This window comes from Lactuca sativa, chromosome 5 (genome assembly GCF_002870075.4).
Source record: "Lactuca sativa cultivar Salinas chromosome 5, Lsat_Salinas_v11, whole genome shotgun sequence".
NCBI lineage: Eukaryota > Viridiplantae > Streptophyta > Magnoliopsida > Asterales > Asteraceae > Lactuca > Lactuca sativa.
The window spans coordinates 221060903-221087956 of NC_056627.2; the positions used below are offsets into that span (position 1 = coordinate 221060903).

Consider the following 27054-nt stretch of genomic DNA (forward strand, 5'->3'; position numbering starts at 1 on the left):
GCCTCAGCAGTGAAGACTACTGACTAAGGCAGAAGAAATCATAGACTCCAGGGAAGAATCGAATGAACGACACGCCTGACTCAGTCTAACAAGAGGAGATACAGACCCCAGACGGTATCAAATGAATGACACGTCTAGTAAGGTCTAAAACAGAGAGACACAGACCCCAGACAGGATCAAATGAATGATACGTCTTGTAAGGTCTAAAACAGAGAGACACAGACCCCAGACAGGATCAAATGAATGATACGTCTTGTAAGGTCTAAAACAGAGAGACACAGACCCCAGACAGGATCAAATGAATGATACGTCTAGCAAGGTCAAAAAACAAAGAGACACAAACCCCAGACAGGATCAAATGAATGATACGTCTAGTAAGGTCTAAAATAGTGGATACAGACCCCAGACAGTATGAATTGAATGATACGTCTAGCAAGGTCTAAAAATAGTGTAATTCTAGGTGTGTATATTCGAGGTGTGTATTTCCAGCATACAGTGTTAAGTGTCGTTACCTTAAGGCAATGAATTATAAGGTAACCCCGAGATACTCGTAACCATACTGATAGACACTAGAGAACTCGACGCCCTGCAAGCGTCAAAATAAAGATGTGACATTTGTCACCCCTTGGCTTGGTAGGCCGTGGACTGTAGCTAGCAGTCAGGGTGCGGGGGTGTCAATCCCGTATAGATCTATACACACAATGTCCGCTCTCCCTACAAGAGACTCTGGTTACCAACTAGACAACGGAGAAGGCCGTGTCCTGAAGATGTATCTCGAATAGTGGATTCTGATGTAAGTGTTGGACTAGCAGTAGAGACTCATAACTGAACCGATCGATGTAAACCCATATGTCTATACATGTATACATGATATATAATTAATGATCAAACGACCTTCGGATGGATATCCGATCCCACCAGACCACATCTCAACAAAGAAAAGGAAATAGCGCGAACTAGCCTTCCTAAGTCCTTTAATCATTATTTATATAACTATACAAGTACAGACATACTTTTAACTAAGTGGAAGCGTTAACAAGTATAAGTGAAGTAGAAGCATTAACAAGTATAAGTGAAGTAGAAACGTATCGTGAAGTAGGAGCGTATCGTGAAGTAGAAGCGTATCGTGAAGTAGAAGCGTATTGTGAATTAGAAGCGTTAATAAGTAAAAGTGTATCACTAAGTAGAGGTATTTCACAAAGTAAAAGCGTATCACGAAGTAGGAGAATTAACTAAGTATAAGTGAAGCAGTAGTATCTTAACCAAGTAAGAGTATAAAAACATGGAAGAAACATGGAAGAAACTTTGATGAAAACTTTCGGAAGGCCTTTATACTTAAGAAAATCACGACTTTGTATTCTTTTGTAAAATAAGTTTGAAAGCCTTTAGAAATCCTTTGAAAACCTTTCATAAACACATTTTGGTTATAGCTTTGATAAAACAATATAAGTAAAGATTTGAACAAGTAAAGTCGTTTTGGAAAACCATTTGCAATATCATACTTGGCAGAACAGTTAACAGTGTAATAAATCCTTGTGCATGCGGGTTATCAATCACATGTGATTGATATGATAACTGGCATGTTTAACTTGTATTCCCCCCATAAAAACATGTAAAAACAGTTGAAAAGGTCCATTAAGGGGTATGAACTCACCTGTTGTAAGTGGATCCGACGAAGGTGCCGGTTGGGTGCTCGGTGTCAAGTAAAGACTTGAACACACTTAGTGACCTATTAACATATGGTGACATATGTTTACATACAATTAGTAAATATAATACTAATTAAACATGTATACGCATCCTAAAGTGCGGAAAACACTTTGGTTAAGTGCTTGGAGTGTCCCGGGTAACATTTAAGGGTGTGTATGGCTTAGATAGGGAGTTTACTCTTCAAGAGTAAACTCTTTATAGAGTTCACGGCCCTGGGACTAACTCCCCATGAGTTTACGGCCGTAAACTCATGGTGAGGGTGTTCTAGGATGCCAAAATGTCTTATATCCAGGGGCGGTCCTAGCTAGGTGCCCGGTGTGGGCCCGGCAACACCTAGCTTCCGCGCACGTAGTAGAAAAAAATTCATTTTTTTTTAAAATTTTTTACCTATTGTGCCACTACGTAAAAAAATCGTGCAACTACTAAAAAAATTGTGCAACTACATAAAAAAATTGTCACTCTATCAGGAATTACTAAACGAAAAAAAATAATAACGAGCCCACAACCCAATGTTTTAATCGATTATTGTCTAATAGTCCAATTGCCCAAAGCCCAAAATAAAACTTAAGTGGATAAATTAGCAATTGGGCTAATTGCTTGTAAAAAACATAGCCCATCCTAATTATTTGAGTTTCTAATTGATGATCGGTACAAGCAAAAAAAAGAAAAAAAGAAAGAAAACGATTACACAACAATATAAACGATCGTCGAGACGTCGACTCGACTTCTTGGCGCTTGCGGCTTGCCTCCAAGGCTCCAAAATTCAATCAATTGCCGAATGCCGATCGCCCCTAGATGACTTCTATATTCGATCAAGTACTTCTGTCTTCTTGATCGTGAGTCACAGCCCAAAATCGATTTTGTTGTTTGATCGATTTTAATCCTAGAATCTTGATCGATTTCTTGAAGCAGGTTTCAACAATAGTATCGATCAATAACTTTTGTCTAACTGTCTTCTTTCAATTTCTACAATGAAGCAAGTAAGTTTTACCAATTACCATTTACCAATTCATTTAGATATTTGAAATTGATATGTTTTTTAAAGTTATTGATTGACTTGGGTGAAATTGATTTGTTTTGTTGAAGTTATATTGTTTGATTAGGTTATATTCATATATTGCTATGTTTTTTTTATTGAATTGATTGTTTGATTAGGTGAAATTCATATGTTTTTATTGAATTGATTGTTTGATTAGGTGAAAGCAACTTGTTTTATTGAAGTCATTGTTTGATTAGGTGTAATTGTTATGTTTTTATTGAATTTTTGTTTGATTAGGTGAAAGCAACTTGTTTTATTGTTTGATTAGGTGTAATTGTTATGTTTTTATTAAATTTTCTTTGATTAGGTGAAATCAACTTGTTTTATTGTTTGATTAGGTGTAATTGTTATATTTTTGTAGGTTAAACTAAGTGATTTTTTTTACCAAAAGACAAAGACCTAATCCTAATGAAAGTGGTGAAGAATGTTCCCAAATACCAATCACCAATCAATCAATTCCTTCCGTTTCTAATCCTAATGCAACTCCACAAACACCAATCACCAATCATTCAATCCCTTCGGTTTCTAATCCAACTCCACAAACACCATGTTTTAACCAACCTAATGATAACGTTGACTTGAAAGATCTTCCAAAGGACCCGGCGGATAGTCCATTGATTACAAGTTAAAATTCAAATATAAGAGATGATGTAAGAAGATCATATTTGCTTCAAAGACCGTGTCAAGTAAGGGCACATAAGTTTCCTAAAAAAAATAGGTGATAGATTTAGAAGATTCGTTCCTTCATGGTTTAATGACTTTGATTGGTTGGAATATAGTGTGAAAAAGAATTGTGCATATTTTTTATATTGTTATTTGTGTGGGGACCTCATGGGAAAAAAAAGGAGGGAGAGATGCATTTGTTTCCCAAGGTTTTGATACTTGGAATAAAAAAGATGCATTTCGGACTCATGTGGGTGGTGTTGATAGTTTTCACAACAAAGCAAGAGAAAAGTGTGAGTTTTTAATGAGGGAAAAACAAGCAATTAATGTAGTCTTGAGGAGGCAAACCGAAGCGGAGGACAATAAATATAAAGCTCGATTACGTGTTTCTATTATTGTTGTTAGACTTTTATTAAAAACTAGTTTATCGTTTCGTGGTCATGACGAGTCGGTTAACTCGGAAAATAGAGGGCTTTACATTGAAGTGTTAAAAGCCATTCGAGAGACTAGTGAAGAGATTTTCAACAATACTTTAGAAAATGCTCCTAAAAACAATCAACTAATTTCCCCTAAAATTCAAAAAGAACTTGTGCAATGTTTTGCACAAGAAGTACTTTTGAGTATTCATGAAGAGATTGGTCAAGATGTTTTTGCTTTACTAGTTGATGAATCTAGTGATGTTTCAAAAAAGGAACATATGGCTATTGTTTTGCGTTATGTCGATAGTCTTGGCTTTGTGAAAGAAAGATTCATAGGAATAGTGCACGTGAAGGATACGTCTTCTTTGACCCTCAAAAACGCCATAAATGAAGTACTTACAAGTAATAAGTTGAGTTTTAGTTAGGTAATTTATTCTTTACTTTTTTTTATTTCAATTTAATTATATATATATATATATATATATATATATTAATTGTTTTAAATTTTAATAGATAAGAGGACAAGGTTACGATGGGGCTAGCAATATGCGAGGGGAATTCAATGGTTTGAAAGCTTTGATATTACAAGAGAATGACACAACTTTTTATGTACATTGCTTTGCACACCAACTTCAACTAGTAGTTGTGGCTGTAGCAAAGAAGGATGATGGTGTTAGTGACTTTTTTGAGCAAATTTCGTTGGTGGTTAATGTTGTTTGTGCCTCCTGTAAAAGAAAAGACTTACTACGAGAGCAAGCAAGAGAAAGGGTGCAAAAAGGCTTGTGTAGTGGTGATCTTGAAACAGGAAGAGGGTTAAATCAAGAGACTACACTTGTTCGAGCGGGAGAAACAAGATGGGGTTCACATTTCAACACACTCACAAGTTTGATTAAGTTGTTTGCGGATGTTCTTGTAGTTTTAGATTTTGTGAAAGAGGAAGGAGGGTCATTGGCAAACCGTCAACAAGCATCTGGAATCTTAGCATATTTTAAATCATATGAGTTTGTGTTTTACTTACATACGATGTATGACATTTTACACCTCACGGGTACATTGTCAAAACAACTTCAAAGAAAAGATCTAGACATTTTGGAAGCGGCTTCGATGGTTAGAGGGACAATGGAGGCATTGCAGTCTTTTAGAAACATAGGGTTTGCTAGCATTTTGCCAAAAGTATCCTCTTTTTGTCAACACACGAAATTGAAACTTTAGATATGGAATAGTTGTATATTGGTGCGAGAAACCGTAGGACTACAAAGACTAATAGGTTTCATTTTGAGGTTGAAATCTTCAACACGGTGGTAGATATGCAACTTACAGAATATCGGGATCGATTTAGTGAAACAAGCACCCAATTACTAAAATACATGGCTGCTTTGAGCCCTTGTGATTCATTTGCACAATTTGACAAATCAAAGTTATTGAAGTTTGGTAAGTTATACAAGTATGACTTTGATGATTCAGATATGATAGACCTCGAAGGACAACTTGAGATATTTTATCACTCTTGCATTAAAGATGAGCGTTTCACTAGTTTGAAAGGAATTTCCGACCTTTCTCGTTTGATGGTTAGTACAGGGAAGCATCGGTCTTATCCTTTGGTTTATAAGCTTTTAAAGTTGGCTGTGATATTACCCGTAGTGACCGCAAGTGTAGAAAGATGTTTTTCAAAGTTGAAGCTCTTGAAGACAGACTTGCGTAACAAAATTGGCGATGAATTTTTGAACGGCGCATTGCTTTGTAATGTCGAGACGGAAGCACTTACGAAAGTTGAGGATGAAAAAGTAATGGAGCGATTTCAAAAGATGTATGCACGAAGATGACAAATTTAAATTATAATAGATAGTTGTTATATAATGTTTAACCAGAAAAAATTTTTGTATTAGATGGTTTATATTATGTTTGACCGGATTTTTTTTAACGTTCTATATTATGTTCGACCAGACGAAAAAATTTGTGCAACCCCTACTACTAATTCCTACGTCCGCCCCAGCTTATATCACTTGTAGATTTATGCTAGATCCAAATATAAGGCACATGAGTGGATTTAAGGCATCTACATGGACCATTTGAGGAGTTTACGGCCCTAAACAAGGAGTTTACGGTCGTAAGCTCCTATATGCATGTTCTTTTGGTGTTTTAAGGACTTAAATGATAGAGAATAAAATCCTATGCATTTTTCCAAGTCAAATGGGGAGTTTAGGGCATCATTTGGGCACTTAATGGGAGTTTACGTCCCATGGACCAATTCTATGGGGGTTTACGGCCGTAAACTCCTATTTCCTTGGTTTCTTTATTGTTTAAAGCATTTCCTTCAATGAGGGTTGCTTCTAGATATTTTCCAAGGCCATAGGAGGTGTTTGAGGGCATTTCTAACACTTGAACTTGAGTTTACTCCCCATGAAGAGGAGTTTATGGCCCAAGCATGATCTTGGGCAGTAAACTCAAGTTTACTCCCCAAAAGTTAAGTTCAACGTGTTCTAAGTCCGTTCCCATAAGTCATTTAGCCATATCTAAGCCTTAGGGGAAATTTTGAGGGGTTTTGGGGCTTAAAAACCCCACTTAAGGGTGTTCACGGTCCAAGAGTGTTCTTGGGCCGTAAACACCTAATCTTGCATGTTAGCTAAGCTATACAACACGTTAGGATTGATTACTTACTAGTTTGGGGCTCGAAACGGACGTTTTTGGCTCGAAAATAAGTTGTAGAGAGAGAGAGTGTAGAGAGAGAGTGAAAAGGGTGGAAATGAAGTCCACTCCCCCTTATATAGGGGCTTGAGTTGGGGCTCAGTGGAAATCTACCCGATACTGTCGTTAAACGGGGCTTTTGGTCGCACCCGATTTAGTGGTCGTATTTTGACTTGGTTGAAACTACAATTTTCCAAGGGATTAATGAGGGTGTTTCTAATTTGTTTCAACCCTTACTAAGTTATTTAAAAAGTCCCAAATTCATTAACCAGTCCAAAAGTTAATGGACAGTTAAATAAAACGAGGCTTATTAACGGAAAAAGGGTTAAAATGACGGAATAAATTTCGGGTTGTCACATCATCCCCCCGTTAGAGGGAATTTCGTCCCGAAATTCAGGTTTAGGCAAGGAAGTAGGTATGAATGACCGAGTAATGAGATGAGGGTACTTCCTATTCGGTTTGCCTCGCACTCCCAAGTGATCTCTGGCCTGTGTCTGTCATTCCAACAAACCTTCACCTATGGGATGCAGATTCTGTCTCGTGTAGTTAGCGATTTCCTACAGGTATGTCTACGAAATTAGGGTTCTCAATGGTTTCTATCAACATGAGTGGGATGCAAAGAGTGACATCGGGCAAGCACTTATCAAGTCTAAGAAGTGGATCGATCTGGGGTGAAGCTTGTGGAATATCTGAAAGTAGTAGTGGTCTAATGAAGGTTGGACCAGTCTCCGTAAAGGATCTCGGATGGTGCTAAGCTCTTGGAAGGGTAGAGCTTTTCTGTACTTAGAATATAGTGTACTTCTATGGCAAGATCATCACTGGCGTGATCGCCATTCCGAAGTTCCAACCGTTCTCTCTTACTAGGAGTGTAGTCCCTTTGGTTGGTTCTTAGAATGCTCGGGTTGTCCTTGGATTCGTGTTCCTACTGTTTGGCTTTCAAAGGTTTTCTAGATCATCGGATGGATTGTGTGTCTATGGGTATCTGTTTGATATAGAGTGGCTATCTCAATCTTGTGCAAAATGAACCTGCACTAATGAATCTTGAGATATTTCTAACTGAAACCCTCAGGGTCGGGGAGATAGGGTTTCATCAGAAGAGTGTTGGACTATCTCGGGAGGTGGTTCTACTATTTCTGTGCGAGATAGTATTCGTGGAACACCTAGTAGTCCAATGAATCTCCAATACATGTTCTAATCTGCAAGGCGTTGGTTTGTTCTAGTGTGGAAAGCGTGTGCTCTTGCATCACCCATCGACTAGCACCTAGGCTGGTGACAAGTCTATAATCTCTTCGAGATCTGGGTTGTCAGGCTTAACGCAACTTACTTTCGCACGTTAATCAAGTATTCTTGGTTGCGAAGGTTATCCTGTGGTTCTCGATGTTCTAGTGTTCACTTCGGAGAATGCAGTCTATCGTCTACAGGGCGACGACGACCTCCTCCATGTAAGGGGGCGGAGGGTTCTAGGCACTACTTGTCGGTAACGGGGTGGACGAAGTGCCTGAGTAGTGCGAACATCTACTGCAACTACTCTTCCAAAGGTTCTGAGTTTTTCTCGGTCTTGGTCAAATCTAGTGAGTATAGGGTCCCATCACTCGGAACTTTGATCTCCATTATATACCACCCTTATGCATATACTCAGTTATAGTGGTCAGCCCTATGAGTTCTATTCTCTTGATTCACGAACTTGATTGCGAGGTACGAAGGGTCCTTCCAGGGGATCTACGGAGTATGTTATCGTCTTCTGGAATACATGCGGTGTCTTCGCTTCGGTTTCTTTCTGTCTAGGAAGGTTGGTTAACGGCGCGCGGTACCCTTCTCCTAGGTACTTCGGAAGGTTCGAGGTAAGAGGGACGACTGGCGGATTGCATTAGGTTTTATTATCTGTATTATGTTTAGGTTCAGAAGGACCTTTAATTGCCGAAATGGCTACGGAGAAAGTTCTTTTTACACAGCACTAGGGATTTACACATGGTTACACGAAGTCGAACCATGATTGATATAGGCATCGAAGTTAGCACACTTCGACATGATACAGTATGAGGGTCGATGGATTCATGTGCCGAACAAGCACACCAGTTCTAGGCGTCTCGGGTTTCGTCCCGTATCACTACCGCGAATACTTGGACCGATAGAGTTGACGCGGAACTATAGAGAGTCCTGAATGTTTCTGAGTAGAGTACCTTTTCATGAATGGATTCTCACGAGGCATTTCTATAATCGCTTAATATATACTAGTCATGTATAATTAAGGTGGGGAGGACTGTTGACTGAGCGACTCCGCCCTAAATCCACAACCCAACAAGGAATAGGAAATGAGGCGACATTCACTCACTCTAGGTCTATCCATCTTAATTATACATGGTCGTAACGTATATATCTAGCCATTATAGTTTCACCTAATGAAATTTTAAATTTTATAACAGTGATGCGACTTTCGCCTTAACGGGGAAGTAATTACATTTAGAGTTAGCCTTTTAATGTTTTCGGTTTGCTATCTGAGATTGAGAGACGTACCAAGATCTACCGGGTTCCTTGATGCTTCTCCCTAAGCCTTAGAGTTAGACTCCTCCTGAGTATTTGTTGTTTCCTTCGGTTGGGCAGTCCCTTTTGGAGTGTCCAATCTCACCACATAGACGGCAAACTGGATTGGTCGTCACTTTGGTGGTTGATGTAATACACTCAACCGGGGTTCTGCAGACGCGAGCAGTATGCCCCTTCATGTGGCACCTAGCACAATAGAGTTCCTGGCACATACCATGATGATGGTAGCTACACTTTCCGCAGCGGGGAAGGCTTCCTAGGTACGGTCTTCTTGAAGTAGGGATGGAAAGGTTGGCAGGGGTATTGACTGTCTCAGCTAGCTGACCTTCGGAAAGTCCTTGAGCCGAGGTACTTCCTTTCTCGTTCTTGAACTTTCTCTTTAGTGGAGTTGGCTGAGGTTCTTGGGTGGCTGTGTACACAGAGGTTGGTTGCTGCTGTCCACTACTAGGATTGGAATTCCCGATATGGCTCTTGCTAACGTTGGCGTTGTTAGTATTCAGTTGAGCCATGACAGCTGCAACGGCTGTAGAAACTGCAGCCTGGAACGTAAATTCATCGAGTAGGAGAGTCGGTTTCTTGCCAGCGGATGGGTTACGATCCTTCGGAGGCATGGGTTTTCCTATACGGAAAAGAACTCAAGCGGATGAGAGACGATGGTTAAACCTGGACATATCTGTCCTTACTGTATTAGGCATAAATTTTTCCCGTGCTTCGGATATTGGTTGTCTGAGTGTCGACCTACATCCCTATGATGTATTCCTGGTATTCAAGGTAGCAGTGTGAGTATCGGAAAAAGCCATAAGATGGGAGTCGTTCTTACTAAGTTACCTTTATACTGGGAAAGGTTTCACTCTCTGGCTTGGAAAGATTTGAGAACAGTTCGGAACGAAAACCGCGGGAAGAAAGGCTCATGAAGACTTATGGCTAAACTCTCTCAATAGAGGTGTGGGGATCCGCTCTAATTGTATTACTTGCAACGGGAAAAGGCATTTTTACCTAACACATAGCGTGAGTAGTGTAATCACTAACTCACTAAATTGTATTATTTTATGGATGTATTAGCATGACAATAACGAGGAAAAGACACTTCTCGGGTTCCATGTACTAGCTCCCTCTGTCTACCTCGTATCTTTGACTAGGACCGGCGTTGGTTTTCTTTGGATATTTACCTAGGGTTCTTTTCTTGTGAAGACACATTGAATTTATACTCCGCCTTACTTCCGAATCCGACTCTGGGTGTCATCACTTCATGATGGATGACTGGAAATCTCGGAAGTTTAGGCGAATCTCTCACCGATGTCCCTAAAAGATATAAGCACTTGGTGATTTCAATAGTCTCGACCTAGTTCATTTATTTCCGAACTGGAAATCTCCTCAATGAACCTCTTCGAGGTCGGAATCAACTCTTCCGGTGAGAACTGAAGTGGATAAGGTTTTCTATAGGGTTCGTGTGAGAATGGAAATGTCTAAAGAATCCTAAGAGATTATAAACATTTCACTGGGTGATCCATATTGAGTCCTGCTACGATTACATAGGGTATACAAATCATATATAACTTAGATCCGATAGGCCTTCGAATATGTGATACTACTCTGTATCCACATCCAAACAAGGAAAAGGAAGTAGAGCTAAACCACACATTCTTAGCCTATGGGATCCTTATTATATATAACCTTGGGAGTATACTCTCTGTAATTGTAGGTATATCAATAAGGATCTTTTTAGTTCTTCACACAAGGTTGTCTATGGATTCTAAAATACCCCTATGGTATTTTAATTTCTTGTTTGTTCTTATATTCTGAATGTGATTCTGGGATTAATGTGAGTCTTTTAGTATTCCAAAATACTCCCATAGTATTTTAAACTTTATGTTTGGCTCTAGCATTCCTAGTTGGTAAGTTTTAGACTTGTTGCAACACCACTATCACTCCCAAGCACACATTCATCGCATCTCGAATAAATGTAGTTGATCAGCTTACATTTATTCCAGCTTATGATTACATAACTGCCCAGGTTTGACGGTAATGCTCAACATCCGAAGACTTTTATTGTTCTTCTTGTGATACTTGTGTTCGAGTGTTTAGATTCTGGATGTTCTTATACTTTGATAAAATATGGTTATATTTTAAAGTATAATTCTTGGTCAGAGTGTTTTATCCCTATGTATTTATAAGTTGTATATCTTTTATGAATTGATATACTTAGCTCACTATAAACAATGCTCTGATACCAATCTGTCACACCACAAAACCGGAACGGCGGAAACGTTCTAGGGTGGATGACGTCATGTCAAGTATCACAACATATGCAATATACTAATCAAAGTATCACAATCGTTGCATTAATAGTAATAGTTTTACATGGTTTACATTGTATAGAATCATCATAGTAATACAAGTAATAATGTAGGTGCAGCTTGGTACTAAATGGTCTTCACCAATAGCGCCTGAGATGTACCTGTCTATTGCTGACCTGAGAATACAAGTTATTTTGAAAGTGAGTATCAGCATTTTTATAAATGTCGGTGAGTTCATAAGTCTTTTAGTGTCATTTGTGTAAGTTCAAAATAACTTTATAAAAGTGGTAGTTTAGAGTCTACAAAGTATTAGTATCCTTTCCAGAAAATCCTATATTTTCTTCAATAAAAGTAGTCCTATACCAAGACCCGACTGAGTTATGTTGTAAAAAGAAATTTTCATTTAAACAATATCATTACCAAAATACGGTATTTGATTTTAAAGAAAGTAGGAGAATATCAGGGAAAATAACATATGCCTCAGCAGTGAAGACTGCTGACTAAGGCAGAAGAAATCATAGACTCCAGGGAAGAATCGAATGAACGACACGCGTGGCTCAGTCTAACAAGAGGAGATACAGACCCCAAACGGTATCAAATGAATGACACGTCTAGTAAGGTCTAAAACAGAGTGACACAGACCCCAGATAGGATCAAATGAATGATACGTCTAGCAAGGTCTAAAAACAAAGAAACACAGACCCAGATAGGATCAAATGAATGATACGTCTAGTAAGGTCTAAAATAGAGAGACACAGACCCCGGACAAGATCAAATGAATGATACGTCTAGCAAGGTCTAAAAACAAAGAGACACAGACCCCAGACAGGATCAAATGAATGATACGTCTAGTAAGGTCTAAAACAGTGGATACAGACCGCAGACAGTATCAATTGAATGATACGTCTAGCAAGGTCTAAAAATAGTGTAATTCTAGGTGTGTATATTCGAGGTGTGTATTTCCAGCGTACAGTGTTAAGCGTCGTTACCTTAAGGCCATGAGTTATAAGGTAACCCCGAGATACTCGTAACCATACTGATAGACACTAGAGAACTCGACGCACTGCAAGCGTCAAAATAAAGATGTGACATTTGTCACCCCTTGGCTTGGTAGGCCGTGGACTGTAGCTAGCAGTCAGAGTGCGGGGGTGTCAATCTCGTATAGATCTATACACACAATGTCCGCTCTCCCTACAAGAGACTCTGGTTACCAACTAGACAACGGAGAAGGCCGTGTCCTGAAGATGTATCCCAAATAGTGGATTCTGATGTAAGTGTTGGACTAGCAGTAGAGACTCATAACTGAACCGATCGATGTAAACCCATATGTCTATACATGTATACATGATATATAATTAATGATCAAACGACCTTCGGATGGATATCCGATCCCACCAGACCACATCTCAACGAAGAAAAGGAAATACGGCGAACTAGCCTTCCTAAGTCCTTTAATCATTATTAATATAACTATACAAGTACATACATACTTTTAACTAAGTGGAAGCGTTAACAAGTATAAGTGAAGTAGAAGCGTTAACAAGTATAAGTGAAGTAGAAGCGTTAACAAGTATAAGTGAAGTAGAAACGTATCGTGAAGTAGGAGCGTATCGTGAAGTAGAAGCATATCGTGAAGTAGAAGCATATCGTGAAGTAGAAGCATATCGTGAAGTAGAAGCGTATTGTGAAGTAGAAGCGTTAATAAGTAGGGGTGCAAACGAGCCAAGTCGAGCCCGAGCCTGGCCAGGCTCGGCTCGGGCTCGTTTAAGTTATATAAGGCTCGAGCTCGAGCTCGGCTCGATTCGAGCTTCCTTGTACCGAGCTCGGCTCAAGCTCGTAAAGAATTATACAAGTTCGGCTCGAGCTCGGGCTCAACTCGTTTTATATCTGACGTGTCTAAATAAGCTTAAGCTCGGCTCGAGCTCTTTAAGAAGCTCGTTTACTAATACCCTAAATCCATAATTCCCCTAATATGTTTTTATTTTAATATATATAAATAATATTAAATTATATTATAGAAAGGCTCGTTTAGGCTCGTGAGCCTAATCAAGCTTAATGACATAGGCTTGAGCTCGAGCTCGTTTAATAAACGAGCTTAATATTGTCACACCCCAAAATCGGAACGGCGGAAACGTTCTGGGGTGGATGACGTCATGTCAAGTATCACAACACATGCATTATAGTAATCAAAGTACAACAAAACATTGCATTAATAGAATAATTTTACATGGTTACATTAGAAGGTATCAAAGTAATACAAGTAATAGAATAAATACAACATGGTACTAAGCTATCTTCATCAACAGCTCCGGGGATGTACCTGTCTAATGCTAACTTGAGAATGCAAGTTATTTGAAAAGCGAGTATCAGCATTTTTACAAATGTTGGTGAGTTCATAAGCATTTAGTGACATTTCATTCAAATAACTTAATAAAGTAATAGTTTAAGAGATTTCAGTGTATTAGAGTCCTTTCCAGAAAATCCTATATTTTCTTTAAATAAAGCAGCCTTCTACCAAGACTGGCAGTGATGTGTGGTAAAAGTAGTTTTTCCCTAAGTTGCTATCATTTTCAAAATACTGAATTTGATTATTGAGGAAAGCAAATGACATCAGGGAATATCATATGCCTCAGCAGTGAGGACTGCTGACTAAGGCAAGGAACCGTAGACTCTTGGAAAGTATCAAACGAACGACACGCCTGGTTTAGTCTAATCTAATGAAGACGCAGACCCCAGAAGGTACCAAATGAAAGATACAACTGGTAAGGTCATAAAACAGCGAATACAGACCGCAGACAATATCAAATGTAAGATATGTCCTGCAAGGTCTAAAACAGTGAACACAGTGAATACAGTGGATTCTGTGATTACAGTGGATACAGACCCCAGACAACATCAAATGAAAGATACGTCTTGTAAGGTCAAAACAGGGGAGACATACCCCAAACAGTATCAAATGAAAGATACGTCTTGTAAGGTCAAAACAGTGTGACTCTGAAAATGAATTACCAGCATACAGTGTAAATAGCTGGCGAAATACCGTTACCTTAAAGCCATGAATTATAAGGTAACCTGGGATACTCGTAACCATACCATCCGACACTAGAGTACCAGACGCCCTACAAGCATCTATATAATGTGACATTTGTCACCCCTTGGCTTGGTGAGCCGTGGACTGTAGCTAGCAGTCAGGGTGCGGGGGTGTCAATCTCGTATAGATCTATACACACAATGTCCGCTCTCCTTACAGGAGACTCTGGTTACCAACTAGACGATGGAGAAGGCCGTGTCCTGAAGATGCATCCCAAATAGTGGGTTTCTAATGAAAGTGCTGAACTAGAGGTAGAGACTTCCCAATAGTGGGTTTCTAATGTAAGTGTAGACTTGAGGTAGAGACTCTTAACTAAACTGACTGAAGTAACCCGTATGCCTAAGCTTGTGTACATAGCATACGACTAATGAATCAAATGACCTTCGGATGGACATCCGATCCCACCAGACCACATCTCAACGAAGAAAAGGAAATAGGGCGGACAAACCTTCCTAAGTCCTTCAACCATTATTTATATGCATCTACACAAGCAAAGACATACATCTAACTATGCTTGAGTGGGTATCAAGTAAAAGTGATTCTCGTGAAGTAGGAGTGTCTAACAAGTGAAGTAAGAGCGGTCGCAAGTGAAGTATAAGTGTCGAATAAGTAGAAGCGTATCGCGAAGTGGAGATGACAACAAGTGAAGTAAGAGCGTATCGAGTATAAGTGAAGTAGAGTCGATCTCAAGTATAAGCGAAGTAGACTCATATCACTAAGTAAGAGTGTGAATAAGTATAAGCGTCATCAGGTATAAGTAACTTCAGGTATAAGTGAAAGCGTTACAAAGTAGGAGTATAAAATAAGTATAAGTGAAGTAGCAGTAACTAACAGGTAAAAGTATACATGAAAACCTTGGAAAAACCTTTATACTCGGGAAAATCGCATTTGTATTCTTTGGTAAAATAAGTGTGAAAAACCTTAGAAATCTTTGGGAATCTTTCATAAATCAGTTTGAAAATGGAACTTTGATAAAGCAATAAAAGTAAGAACTTGAACAAGTGAAAACCCTTTTTGAAAGCCATTTATAGTGTCCTACTCGGTAAAACAGTGTGCAGTGGTAAAATCTTGTGCATGCGGGTTATCAATCACATGTGATTGATATGATAACTGACATGTTTAACTTGTATCCCCCCTATAAAACATTTAAAAGCATTTAAAAAGGTTCATTCAGGGGTATGAACTCACTTGGTGTAAGTAGGTCCGACGAAGGTGCCGTTTGGGCGTTCGGTGTCACGCAAGGACTCAAACACACACAATGACCTATTTAACATATGGTAACATATGTTCACATACAATTAGCATATATAATACTAATTAAACACATATACGCGCTCACAGGAGTGGAAAACACTTTGGCTAAGTGTTTGGGTGTCCCGGGTAGCGTTTAAGGGTGTGTGTGGCTAAGAAATGGAGTTTGCCATGCGAGAGTAAACCCTTATCACCTAGTTTACAGCCCAGGGACTACTCACCATGAGTTTACGACCGTAAACTCATGGTGATGGGTTCTAGGGTGTTTAAGGCTTCTACTAGCATCATAGAATTATTCCAAGCACTTTTCCTAAAAGGCATGAGTGGGTTTAAGGCTTCTAAGGGCACTTTATAGGAGTTTACGGCCTAGAGACACTCCCATGGGAGTTTACGGCCGTAAACTCTCAATCTTTGAGTTAAGTGAAGTTTTAAGCCCCTATTACCTTTCTAGCAATTTCTAATGAAGTGTGATGCTATTTTGGGGGATTAAATCTAACATTTGGATGTGTTTTGGGGATTTTACGGCCTAGACACTTGCTTGGGCCGTAAACTCCTTTTTACCCCTCCATTTCATGTGTTTAAGTCCTTAAATCCTTCCTAGCATTTTATAGAAATAGCCTAAGGCCATTTGGGGGACAAAACCAACATTTTGGGCATGATTTGGGGTGTTTACGGCCTTGGTATAGACCTGGGCCGTAAACTCCTTTTTCCCCTTTAATTTGATGTGTTTAAGTGATCAAAACCCCAATTACTAAGTCCCTAAATTATGTATGAAGCCTAATGGTGGTTTGGGAGTGTTTTGGAGGCATTTTAACATAGTTTTGAGGGGTTTACGGCCTAAGCATTTGCTTGGGCCGTAAACTCTCTTTTAAGCCCTAAATCATTGTGTTTTCATGCTCAAACACTCCTAGGTAAAACCCTTAATTTATTTCCAAGCTATTAGGGACATTCTTGAGTCATTTTGGCCATCTTTTGGGGGTTTATGGCCTAAGGAGGCACTTAGGCTGTAAACTCCTTTTTCATATCTCGATCTTGTGATTTTTAGGCTATAATGACAATAAGGTACACATAGAACAAGTTAGGGTTGATAGTCTTACGTTTAGGAGTCGGAAATCATGGTTTTTGAGTCGAAAACGAGCCTAGAGAGAGAGAGTATAGAGAGAGTGTAAAAAGTCTCCAATAGACTCCACTCACCCTTATATAGGTTTCACAGTCGGGGCTCAGTGAATTTTTACCCGATACTGCCGTTAAACGGGGCTTTTGGTCGCACCCGATTTAGTGGTCGTAATAATAAAACTTGACATTTTCCCAATAAATGGAAATGTGTGTCCTGTGTTTTTATTTCCTTTTATCACGACTTAACAGCATGCTAAATGTAACCCAATGGAATGTTTATCAATTTGACGCCCTCTAATTTAACGGAACTTTTATACAGGGGAATATCCCGTTAACGGTAATGGGGAAATGTAACGGGACAACTTGGGTTGTCACAAATATTAAGCTCGAGCTCAGCTCGGGCTCGTTTAAAATCAATTTCGAGTCGAGCTTTTAGCGATCCGATCTCGAGTAGCTCACGAGTAGCTTGGCTCGTTTGCACCCCTATTAATAAGTAAAATTGTATCACTAAGTAGAGGTGTTTCACAAAGTAAAAGCGTATCACGAAGTAGGAGCATTAACTAAGTATAAGTGAAGCAGTAGTATCTTAACCAAGTAAGAGTATAAAAACATGGAAGAAACATGGAAGAAACTTTGATGAAAACTTTCGGAAGGGCTTTATACTTAAGAAAATCACGACTTGGTATTCTTTTGTAAAATAAGTTTGAAAGCCTTTAGAAATCCTTTGAAAACCTTTCATAAACACATTTTGGTTATAGCTTTGATAAAACAATATAAGTAAAGATTTGAACAAGTAAAGTCGTTTTGGAAAACCATTTGCAATATCATACTTGGCAGAACAGTTAACAGTGTAATAAATCCTTGTGCATGCGGGTTATCAATCACATGTGATTGATATGATAACTGGCATGTTTAACTTGTATTCCCCCCATAAAAACATGTAAAAACAGTTGAAAAGGTCCATTAAGGGGTATGAACTCACCTGTTGTAAGTGGATCCGACGAAGGTGCCGGTTGGGTGCTCGGTGTCAAGTAAAGACTTGAACACACTTAGTGACCTATTAACATATGGTGACATATGTTTACATACAATTAGTAAATATAATACTAATTAAACACGTATACGCATCCTAAAGTGCGGAAAACACTTTGGTTAAGTGCTTGGAGTGTCCCGGGTAACATTTAAGGGTGTGTATGGCTTAGATAGGGAGTTTACTCTTCAAGAGTAAACTCTTTATAGAGTTCACGGCCCTGGGACTAACTCCCCATGAGTTTACGGCCGTAAACTCATGGTGAGGGTGTTCTAGGATGCCAAAATGTCTTATATCACTTGTAGATTTATGCTAGGTCCAAATATAAGGCACATGAGTGGATTTAAGGCATCTACATGGACCATTTGAGGAGTTTACGGCCCTAAACAAGGAGTTTACGGTCATAAGCTCCTATATGTATGTTCTTTTGGTGTTTTAAGGACTTAAATGATAGAGAATAAAATCCTATGCATTTTTCCAAGTCAAATGGGGAGTTTAGGGCATCATTTGGGCACTTAATGGGAGTTTACGGCCCATGGACCAATTCTATAGGGGTTTACGGCCGTAAACTCCTATTTCCTTGGTTTCTTTATTGTTTAAAGCATTTCCTTCAATGGGGGTTGCTTCTAGATATTTTCCAAGGCCATAGGAGGTGTTTGAGGGCATTTCTAACACTTGAACTTGAGTTTACTCCCCATGAAGAAGAGTTTACGGCCCAAGCGTGATCTTGGGCAATAAACTCAAGTTTACTCCCCAGAAGTTAAGTTCAACGTGTTCTAAGTCCGTTCCCATAAGTCATTTAGCCATATCTAAGCCTTAGGGGAAATTTTGAGGGGTTTTGGGGCTTAAAAACCCCACTTAAGGGTGTTCACGGTCCAAGAGTGTTCTTGGGCTGTAAACACCTAATCTTTCCCCTATTTGATGCCTTAAACACGATTTTGCATGTTAGCTAAGCTATACAACACGTTAGGATATATTACTTACTAGTTTGGGGCTCGAAATGGACGTTTTTGGCTCGAAAATAAGTTATAGAGAGAGAGAGAGTGTAGAGAGATAGAGTGAAAAGGGTGTAAATGAAGTCCACTCCCCCTTATATAGGGGCTTGAGTTGGGGCTCAGTGGAAATCTACCCGATACTGCCGTTAAACGGGGCTTTTGGTCGCACCCGATTTAGTGGTCGTATTTTGACTTGGTTGAAACTAAAATTTTCCAAGGGATTAATGAGGGTGTTTCTAATTTGTTTCAACCCTTACTAAGTTATTTAAAAAGTTCCAAATTAATTAACCAGTCCAAAAGTTAACGGACAGTTAAATAAAACGAGACTTATTAATGGAAAAAGGGTTAAAATGACGGAATAAATTTCGGGTTGTCACAAAGAGCCAATAGGAAACATCTCATGTTGGCCATATATATGTTGATGAAGTCATCTTCGGATCGACAAATCCGACAATGGTTGTATACTTTGCCAAGTTGGTGGTTAGCCGATTCCATATGAGTATGAATCGTGACTTATGTTTTTTCCTCAAATTAAAAGTCAAATAAAAAAATCTAGGAATCTTTATTCACCAAGAGAAATACATTTCCGAGACTCTGAAAAAGTATTCCATGGATACCTGTGCATTTATAAAGGTTCCAATACGATCTGGACACAAGATCTTTTCTGGTCCATTTGGTGGTGTTGATTAACAAAAGTATAGGGGAATGATTAGATTGATGATGTACCTCATTGCAAGTCACCCCGACGTCATGTTCTCAACATGCTTGTATGCTAGATTCAAGGCTAATCTGAAAATGTCTCACCTCTTGGCTGTGAAACAAAATTTTCGATATCTTAAAGGAACACAGATCTTCGGAATTTGGTACCCTTCAAATGAAAGCTTTTAATTAGCTAGTAATCCAATAAGTAGAACTGTATTACACTCTACACAACTAAAGTGAAATAAATCTCTACTGCAAGATGCACATCTCAATTTCTCTAGATGAAATCTAAACTTTTAGATTATAACACATTTAGATCTATTATGACTCTCAAAGTGCCATCGCGATTTCCCATATATTCAACACTCCATGACCAAGCACATCGACATTCGATACTATTATAAAAAAGATAGTATTCTCAATAGTAACATTGAGCTCATTTTTGTTCCAACTAATGATGAGCTCATTTTTGTTCCAACTAATGATGAGACCTTTGATGTCTTCACTAAGGCAGTGGATAAAACCAAATTCAACAATTTTCTGAATAAGATGAGAATGATTCTACATGATCCACAATTCTTCAATGAAGTTTGCACTCTATGATGAAATCATCGGGAAGTTAATGTGCAGTAAATATACTTATCACCTTTTAAATTTATAAACCTAACTACTTGTCTACTAATGCACCTATAAGCAGTGTACCTAGTCAGTTTATATTATAATAAAGTAAGTTGGGTATCGAACATAAGGAATGTGATTTAGGTAATAATATAATTATTCAAAGTTAATCTAAAAACAATACCTAAAAAGGGGTTTTATCTGATTTTGCAATTTCAGATTAACTTAACTATTTAATTTACTCAAAACAAAGCAAAAAACTAAGAACAATTGTCACCAAGATTATAAAAACACTTTCGTTTAGCTTTGAATGCACCGTTTTCCTATGGATAGTTTCTACACATGGATTTATCCTGTTGGTTACCAATTTTAATTATAATTAGCAGTCTTGATCCGATCTCCTAATATTTTCACCAATTCACAAACAAGTATGTAATGATCATACACTAATAAAGACAAAATTCATTATTAAAGATAATTGGGCTATGTAAGATATATCTAAGATAATTATCTATGATAAAGACAATTACTTTAATACAATTATGATCAAATTATGTTCTTTAACACAACTAAAGTTGTTAACTTTATGACTTAATCTAAGACTTTGTTAATCCTAGCTTTAGCAATTTAATGATCATAAACTACTAGGTAATCAAGTTCATGCAATTAAAATGGTCATTCAACTACACTTATCTTGAATTAAAGCAACAAAGATTAAAACTTTAACATTATAGGTAATGATAATCAAACACAAACTTGAACTAACTTCATAAAATCCATGAAAAGTATGAAACTAACACATAGTATTAAGGTTCATCTAAACTAATTGAAAGCCTAATGATTTAGTTACTCATGGCAAAAAATGTAAATATAAACACATAAATTTTAGACATGATTAATCTAATGTAAACCGAATGTAGTATGTAATCTTCAAACTCTTAATCTTCAATCTTCTCCTCTTCGAAAGGTTGATTTTCATAGGTTTATGGCTTCTGAAATCGACTATCTCTCCAGAATATCACCTCCACTCCCCACAAGTCGAATATGTCAATCTATCTTTATAGTTTCCTTTTAATGTATCTCACATCGTGAGAAATAGAGTCTTACGTCGTGAGATCTGTACAAATCATGTTTGACAAGGAAACTTGCATCCCGTGTTGTTATCTTCTCGAATAATATTTCTCACAATGTGATATTATAGTGATTACCTCATAAGGTTCGATCTTGAGCATATCATCAAGATTCTTCGATATACCACGCCATGGTATTCTGTAGCCACGTCGTGGGACTCGTATTTTCATGGTTTTTCTTCCTTTTAAGCTCCCATATTTAGCTCCAGTCTTTCCACGTTCCAGTATTTGTCAGTTTTAGTTCTTTTTCTCAAGAATGTCATTTTTGGCTGCAAAATGTAATTAACTCAATAAGTATCAAATATCTTTGCATTTAACCAAATTATAGCTTAAAATGTATTAGAATAATGCCTAAAAACATGTATAAATATGACAATATCAGAAGTCAAATAATTCCAAGATTAATTTATTTCTCACTAAAGAAATACTTCATCTCGGAAAATAAAGCATCTTTACATTTATTTTTTACTAACCTTTCATCTATTTTAATCTCTTTCAGCTTATCTTGGCCGTTTTACGTCAATCCATTCCGATATTGTTCTTGTTTTCTCACCTTGAGAAGTTTTTCAAAGGAGATATGAGATTTCACATTCCGTTCTATTTGTTAAAATTATATCGGATTTCAAATCCGAAATGGTAATGTGATCTCGTTCTTTTCTTTCTGAGCTCTAATCCTTTAGCTCTTGGATTTTCTCAAGTCTATTTCAAACTCTAAGACCTCTAAGATATTTCTTATCTCTTTTACTTCTGATATCCATTCAGGGATTTGTGCCATTTATCAGATTAATATCAAGTATTTGTGAGTGATTCTTATTTCTCAGAAGTATCTTATGTCTATTTGATCTATTTTTGGACTTTCATGGATCTGAATTTATCCTCCAAATACTAGAATAAATATTGATTTTTAAGATTGTTATTTAATCCGGTTTAATGAAATGTCCAAAAAAAATATCCAACTATTATACGATTATCCTTTTAAATTCTAATAAACATGCTTTGGCACACAAAATAAGAATTGATTGAGTGTTTTTTTCTAAATGGCACAAACAAATGTCCTTTCACATTGGGTTTAATTGTCACATAGGAGGGTAATCAAGTACCCTACATTCATTGCAACTCGTTTTCGTGTTGGGGGTCATCATTGCTTCTTCGACCTAACACTAAACAAACCCACCTATAAAAGGATTTTGAATCCAAACCGTTCCTTCTTTACGCTCTTTTATCTATCTTTTCCTTATAATTTTCTCTATTCTTTGTGTTATTCATCAAAGCTTCAAAAAACTCATTAATGGCGTCCAAGATTGCAAAATCCCCATCAAAAAACAAATCCTATAAGCGATCTGCATCATCTTCAACATCTGAACCTATTTTGAAGGACACAACTCAACTCTTTTCTCTCGACCCTCTTGTTTATGATGACTCTGTTCTTTTGATGATTGAATACCTCTCCCGCCATCTTATTTTTTTTCCTCTCACTAAAGTTCCAAACCTTAATTTCCCTTTGTGATTATTACACAAGGCGTTCGAGAGAGTGAAAATCGACAATGATGTTCTTGAGTGCCATATCACCAATGACAAGATCTTTCCTGTCACCAAAGAAACTTTCCTCAAGGCCATTAGGATTTCCCTAAATCCTGAGGGTTTCAAAGTCATTGAACCCAATCCTAAATAATTTCAAGATTTCCTCACTAAAATCGGTTTCAAATATGAGTACAAGTCTAAAGAATTCAAGAAATATGTTGTTCCTGGCATAAGGACAATATTGATGCATATAGTCAAGAAAGGTCTCTCCAGAAAGCATGAAGGCTCGAAATCAAAGAGAAAAGATTGGCTTTATTTTGTTTACAACATCTTCACAGGAAGAACAAACGTCGTCGATCTACCTAAAGCAAGATTTTTGGAAATTTGTCGTCCATCGGAAATCAAACGGGATTTCATGTCTGAGGTTCTTGTTGGGGTATAAAGTCTTGTCCAATATGGATCACTTAGATCGTAATGGAGCACTTGAGGTTCATGGAGCATGTGACAAACTAACGTCCTTTATGAAAGGAATGGATCATCAGAGAAAGCAACAGATCAAGTGACAAAGGAATGGATCTTCTAAAAGGTGTTTTGGAGCAACTTGGAGTGGCTTGGAGCAACTTGGAGTGGTTTTGGAGCAACTTGGAGAAACTTGGAGCACTTGGACCAACTTGGAGCAACATGTTGCGCCATGCTGACTGATTTTGCACCATCCCTTGGGATGTTGCCCTATATGGAGGAATCTTGCACCATCCATGACGATCTTGGGCCAAAGGGATAGGAGTTGCACCATAGGAATGAATGTTGAGCCACACACAAGAGATGTTGCACCATATGGTAGCCAAAAAGTAGATGTTGCATCACATCTATGACATGTTGTGCTATGAGGGTATGAAGTTGCACCAAGGGAAGGATGTTGCGCCATCTTGAGGAGATGTTACGCCAACATGGACCATCTTCGTACATGATGCACTGTAACGCCTGTGTTTCCGGGCTTTCCACTTTTAGCAATGTAATAGTCAAGGTTAACCTTTGTAACCCGTTTTGAAATAAGAAGATTGTATTATTTGAGTATTATGTGTTTTGTGCTTAATTGCTTAATTATGTGGTTTGATTAATCAAGAATAAAAATAAGCGTCAAAATTTAAGTGTAAAATAAACCTGATATCTTTGGTTAATGTTGTAGTAGTTGAAACGAGGTTTCCGAATATATAAAGAACGCCCAAATCTGACTTCGTATGAGGAAGTTATGATTTATTGAAGTTTCGACTTAGCGGTATGCAGCCCGAAATACTCGATCTGAGATCGAGCGGTTTTTAGTCGAATTGATCTAAACGAGAATCGAAGATCTCGTTGTTGGTATTGAAGCGATAAAAAGTTAGGCGAGAACGGACGTCAAACGAAGAAGTTATGAATTTATAACAAAGTTTTTTTGTCTCGGCCTATTAAAAATAAATAATAAAAATAAAGTTAAAATTAGCTGACGGAGTCTAAACGAAAGTTGTAGAGCGTAGTCTCACCTTCGCGTGGATATAAAGAACGTCGAAAACGGAGTTCGTATGAAGAATATATGAATTTCCGAAGTTTATTAAATAATTTGTATTTAAATTTAATTGGAAAATCCGGCATTATCCGAAGAGGAGTCATCGGACTCATCCGAAGTACGCCCCGCGTACTCGTGTACGCCCCGCGTACACCGAGGAATGTCGACACTCGCACTCGAGCACTTCGGATACGTAAGCAGTGACGATTTCGGAGCAGTACGCCCCGCGTACTCCGAGGCTCCAGCCTCCTATAAATAGGATCCGAAGGCAGCCAACTCATTTGCTATTTTTCTCTCTTCTCTCTCCCGTTTTGCATCGATTTGTGTGCCAGAAGTACCCCAAAGCCCCGGTAATATTCTCGAGCCCCGAAGCAAGTCCCAAGATCCCGAAGATCCCGAGAAGTGCGATTCCCGAGCCGAAGCTCTGCCCGAGAGAAGTTCGATTTTTGTGAAGATCTTCCAGATCTGCTGAGGATTACTACTTCTGTAAGCCGTAGTGCTGTCCGCTCATCTTCTGATCAAGTGAGTGTATACTACCTTTCATAAACACGATAATAATACAAGTATGGTTTGAGTGTATTAAGTATATTGTTGTTTATATGTGTGAATGTGTATTCACTTTCTTCTATCTTATAGATCTGATTATTTCTCTATGAAATACGTGTTATGTGTGTGTGTGCCTCATCTGTTATGTGGATTATGTATTGATTAAAGCATGCTATACAGGTTTTTAAACTATGTATAAAAATATATATTTTTATCTACTAATATGTTGGGTAGAACATGGGTAGATAGTTGGTGTGTAATAAACATATGAGAGGCCTCGTTATCGTTTGATTTAGTCATCTAGCGGAGTTTAGATGACGACCACAGACTTTTGTAGATAGTCTTGTGGAAACATTAGCAGGTTTGCCACCTGTAGGTGTTAATGAACTTGGGTGTTCATTCGCTGTACTCCATCCCCCTCATGGTTGCCTTATTTGACTTATATTGCTGAGGAACCCCCGAAGCATGTGTTGTCGCCCCGATGAAATATTCTTAGACTAGGTCCCTTATGTTAGTTGTCTTAGGGACATTAAGTGAGAATAACGGGAATGGGTAATTGGGTTATTGTTGGTTGGTGGAAATTAAATATAATTATTTATTATGGGTTGAAAACCCTATATGCTCACCAGGCTCCCAAGCCTGACCCACTCAGTTTTATTTGTATTACAAGAAGTGGCGCGAGGGCATAAGATGGATGAACCATCAAGTTGTTTTGTTTACAAGTCTATATATGTATATATTTGTTGAATGACTTGTAATGTTATCGTTTATGCTTATTGGTCTGTATCGGAACATAACACCCCGAGTTTTGATTATATAATGAAAATACATTTCTTTTATGAAATGCTTTGGTAAACATTGTTTTATCATGTTTTGTTTTTGGGAACAAATTCCGCAACTCTTTCAAATCAAAAGGATTTACTCTGAAATTATTTAAAAGCATAAATGAAAAATCGGTCTTTTCTGGCCGAGATTTTGGGGATGTCACATGCACCATCTTGATTCCTTTGTTGTGCCATACTGATCCATGTGTGATTAGAAGATGATCATGCTCAATGAATACACCATGTTATGCCACCATGATAAATGTTGGGCCATTAGTGATCATGATGATCCACTTGTGCATTCTCCACTATGGTTAAGGTGGTCCATCATATGTGTTGATGATGCTTACAGAGTGTATGACATGGAAGAATGTTCTAAAGGATGCTGCATGGAGGAATATGATTGGTTGTCACCATTCATGGGACTATAGGCCAATAGGCTGGGTCCATAATCTGCCTACCCCACTCACCTATTCTTCTGAAGTACCCTTCGATGTCTTAATACAACTTACATACATATACACACACAAGGAGTCTACACACAATCCACCCTCACCTTCCCAAAAGGGTGATGCTAGTATTGAAAAACGTTCTTTGGATCCCCTTATAATATACTCATGAGTCAAATTGCATCCTTTTCCTTCAACACATGCACGCTCTATGGCTTTCGTCGTAGATCCTAAGCTTTCTAAATTAGGGATGGTCCCTCCAACTTCGGATGTCACAATTGAAACGATACCCTCCACGAGTAAATGAAATTTGGGTGCTACCAACTCATATTAGAATGATTTACTTGACAGGTCTAAGTTTCGACATACTAATCTTACTCGTGATCAAATTGAATACACCGTTATTTGGATGCGACTCTGAGCTGCTGATACCTTTTTGCATGATCACAAGTTCCACAAGATGTTGATGTTGATGCATTTCTTTTCTATGCCATAAATGAGTTCAAAAAACATACTATCCGAACTCCCGATGATGTTCCCAATCAATTGGATGATCCATCCGCTAATGTTGTTGAGAAGACTTTGAGTGTATAAGTGTCTGAACAAATTCTTAATTCGGATGAGCCTCCTATAACCAATAAAGAAGCTACATGAGATGTTCTCGATCGCACTCTTATTTTAGATGATCCCCCTCATGATAATGTTAAATTGTGTGAAAATTATGTTTGAAGAAGGTGATATCAAAATCACTAGTGTGCTTCCTTCCAATTCTAAATGTCAGCTCCTACAACCCTCATCCTACAATCCGGAAGCTAAATTTGAATTCCAATTGTCTTCCTACAACATAGAACTTGATGGTGGTGGAGAAGATAATCAAGAGAAAT

At 38.1% G+C, this 27054-nt stretch overlaps 1 protein-coding gene across 1 annotated transcript; it reads left to right on the forward strand.

Moving 5' to 3' along the window:
- Positions 1-3716: 3716 nt before the first annotated feature.
- Positions 3717-5654, forward strand: LOC111920802 (uncharacterized). Its single transcript, XM_052763589.1, has 3 exons — positions 3717-4223; positions 4345-4938; positions 5055-5654. Exons 1-3 carry the CDS (start codon positions 3717-3719, stop codon positions 5652-5654), a joined length of 1701 nt encoding a protein of 566 aa, XP_052619549.1.
- Positions 5655-27054: the final 21400 nt, after the last annotated feature.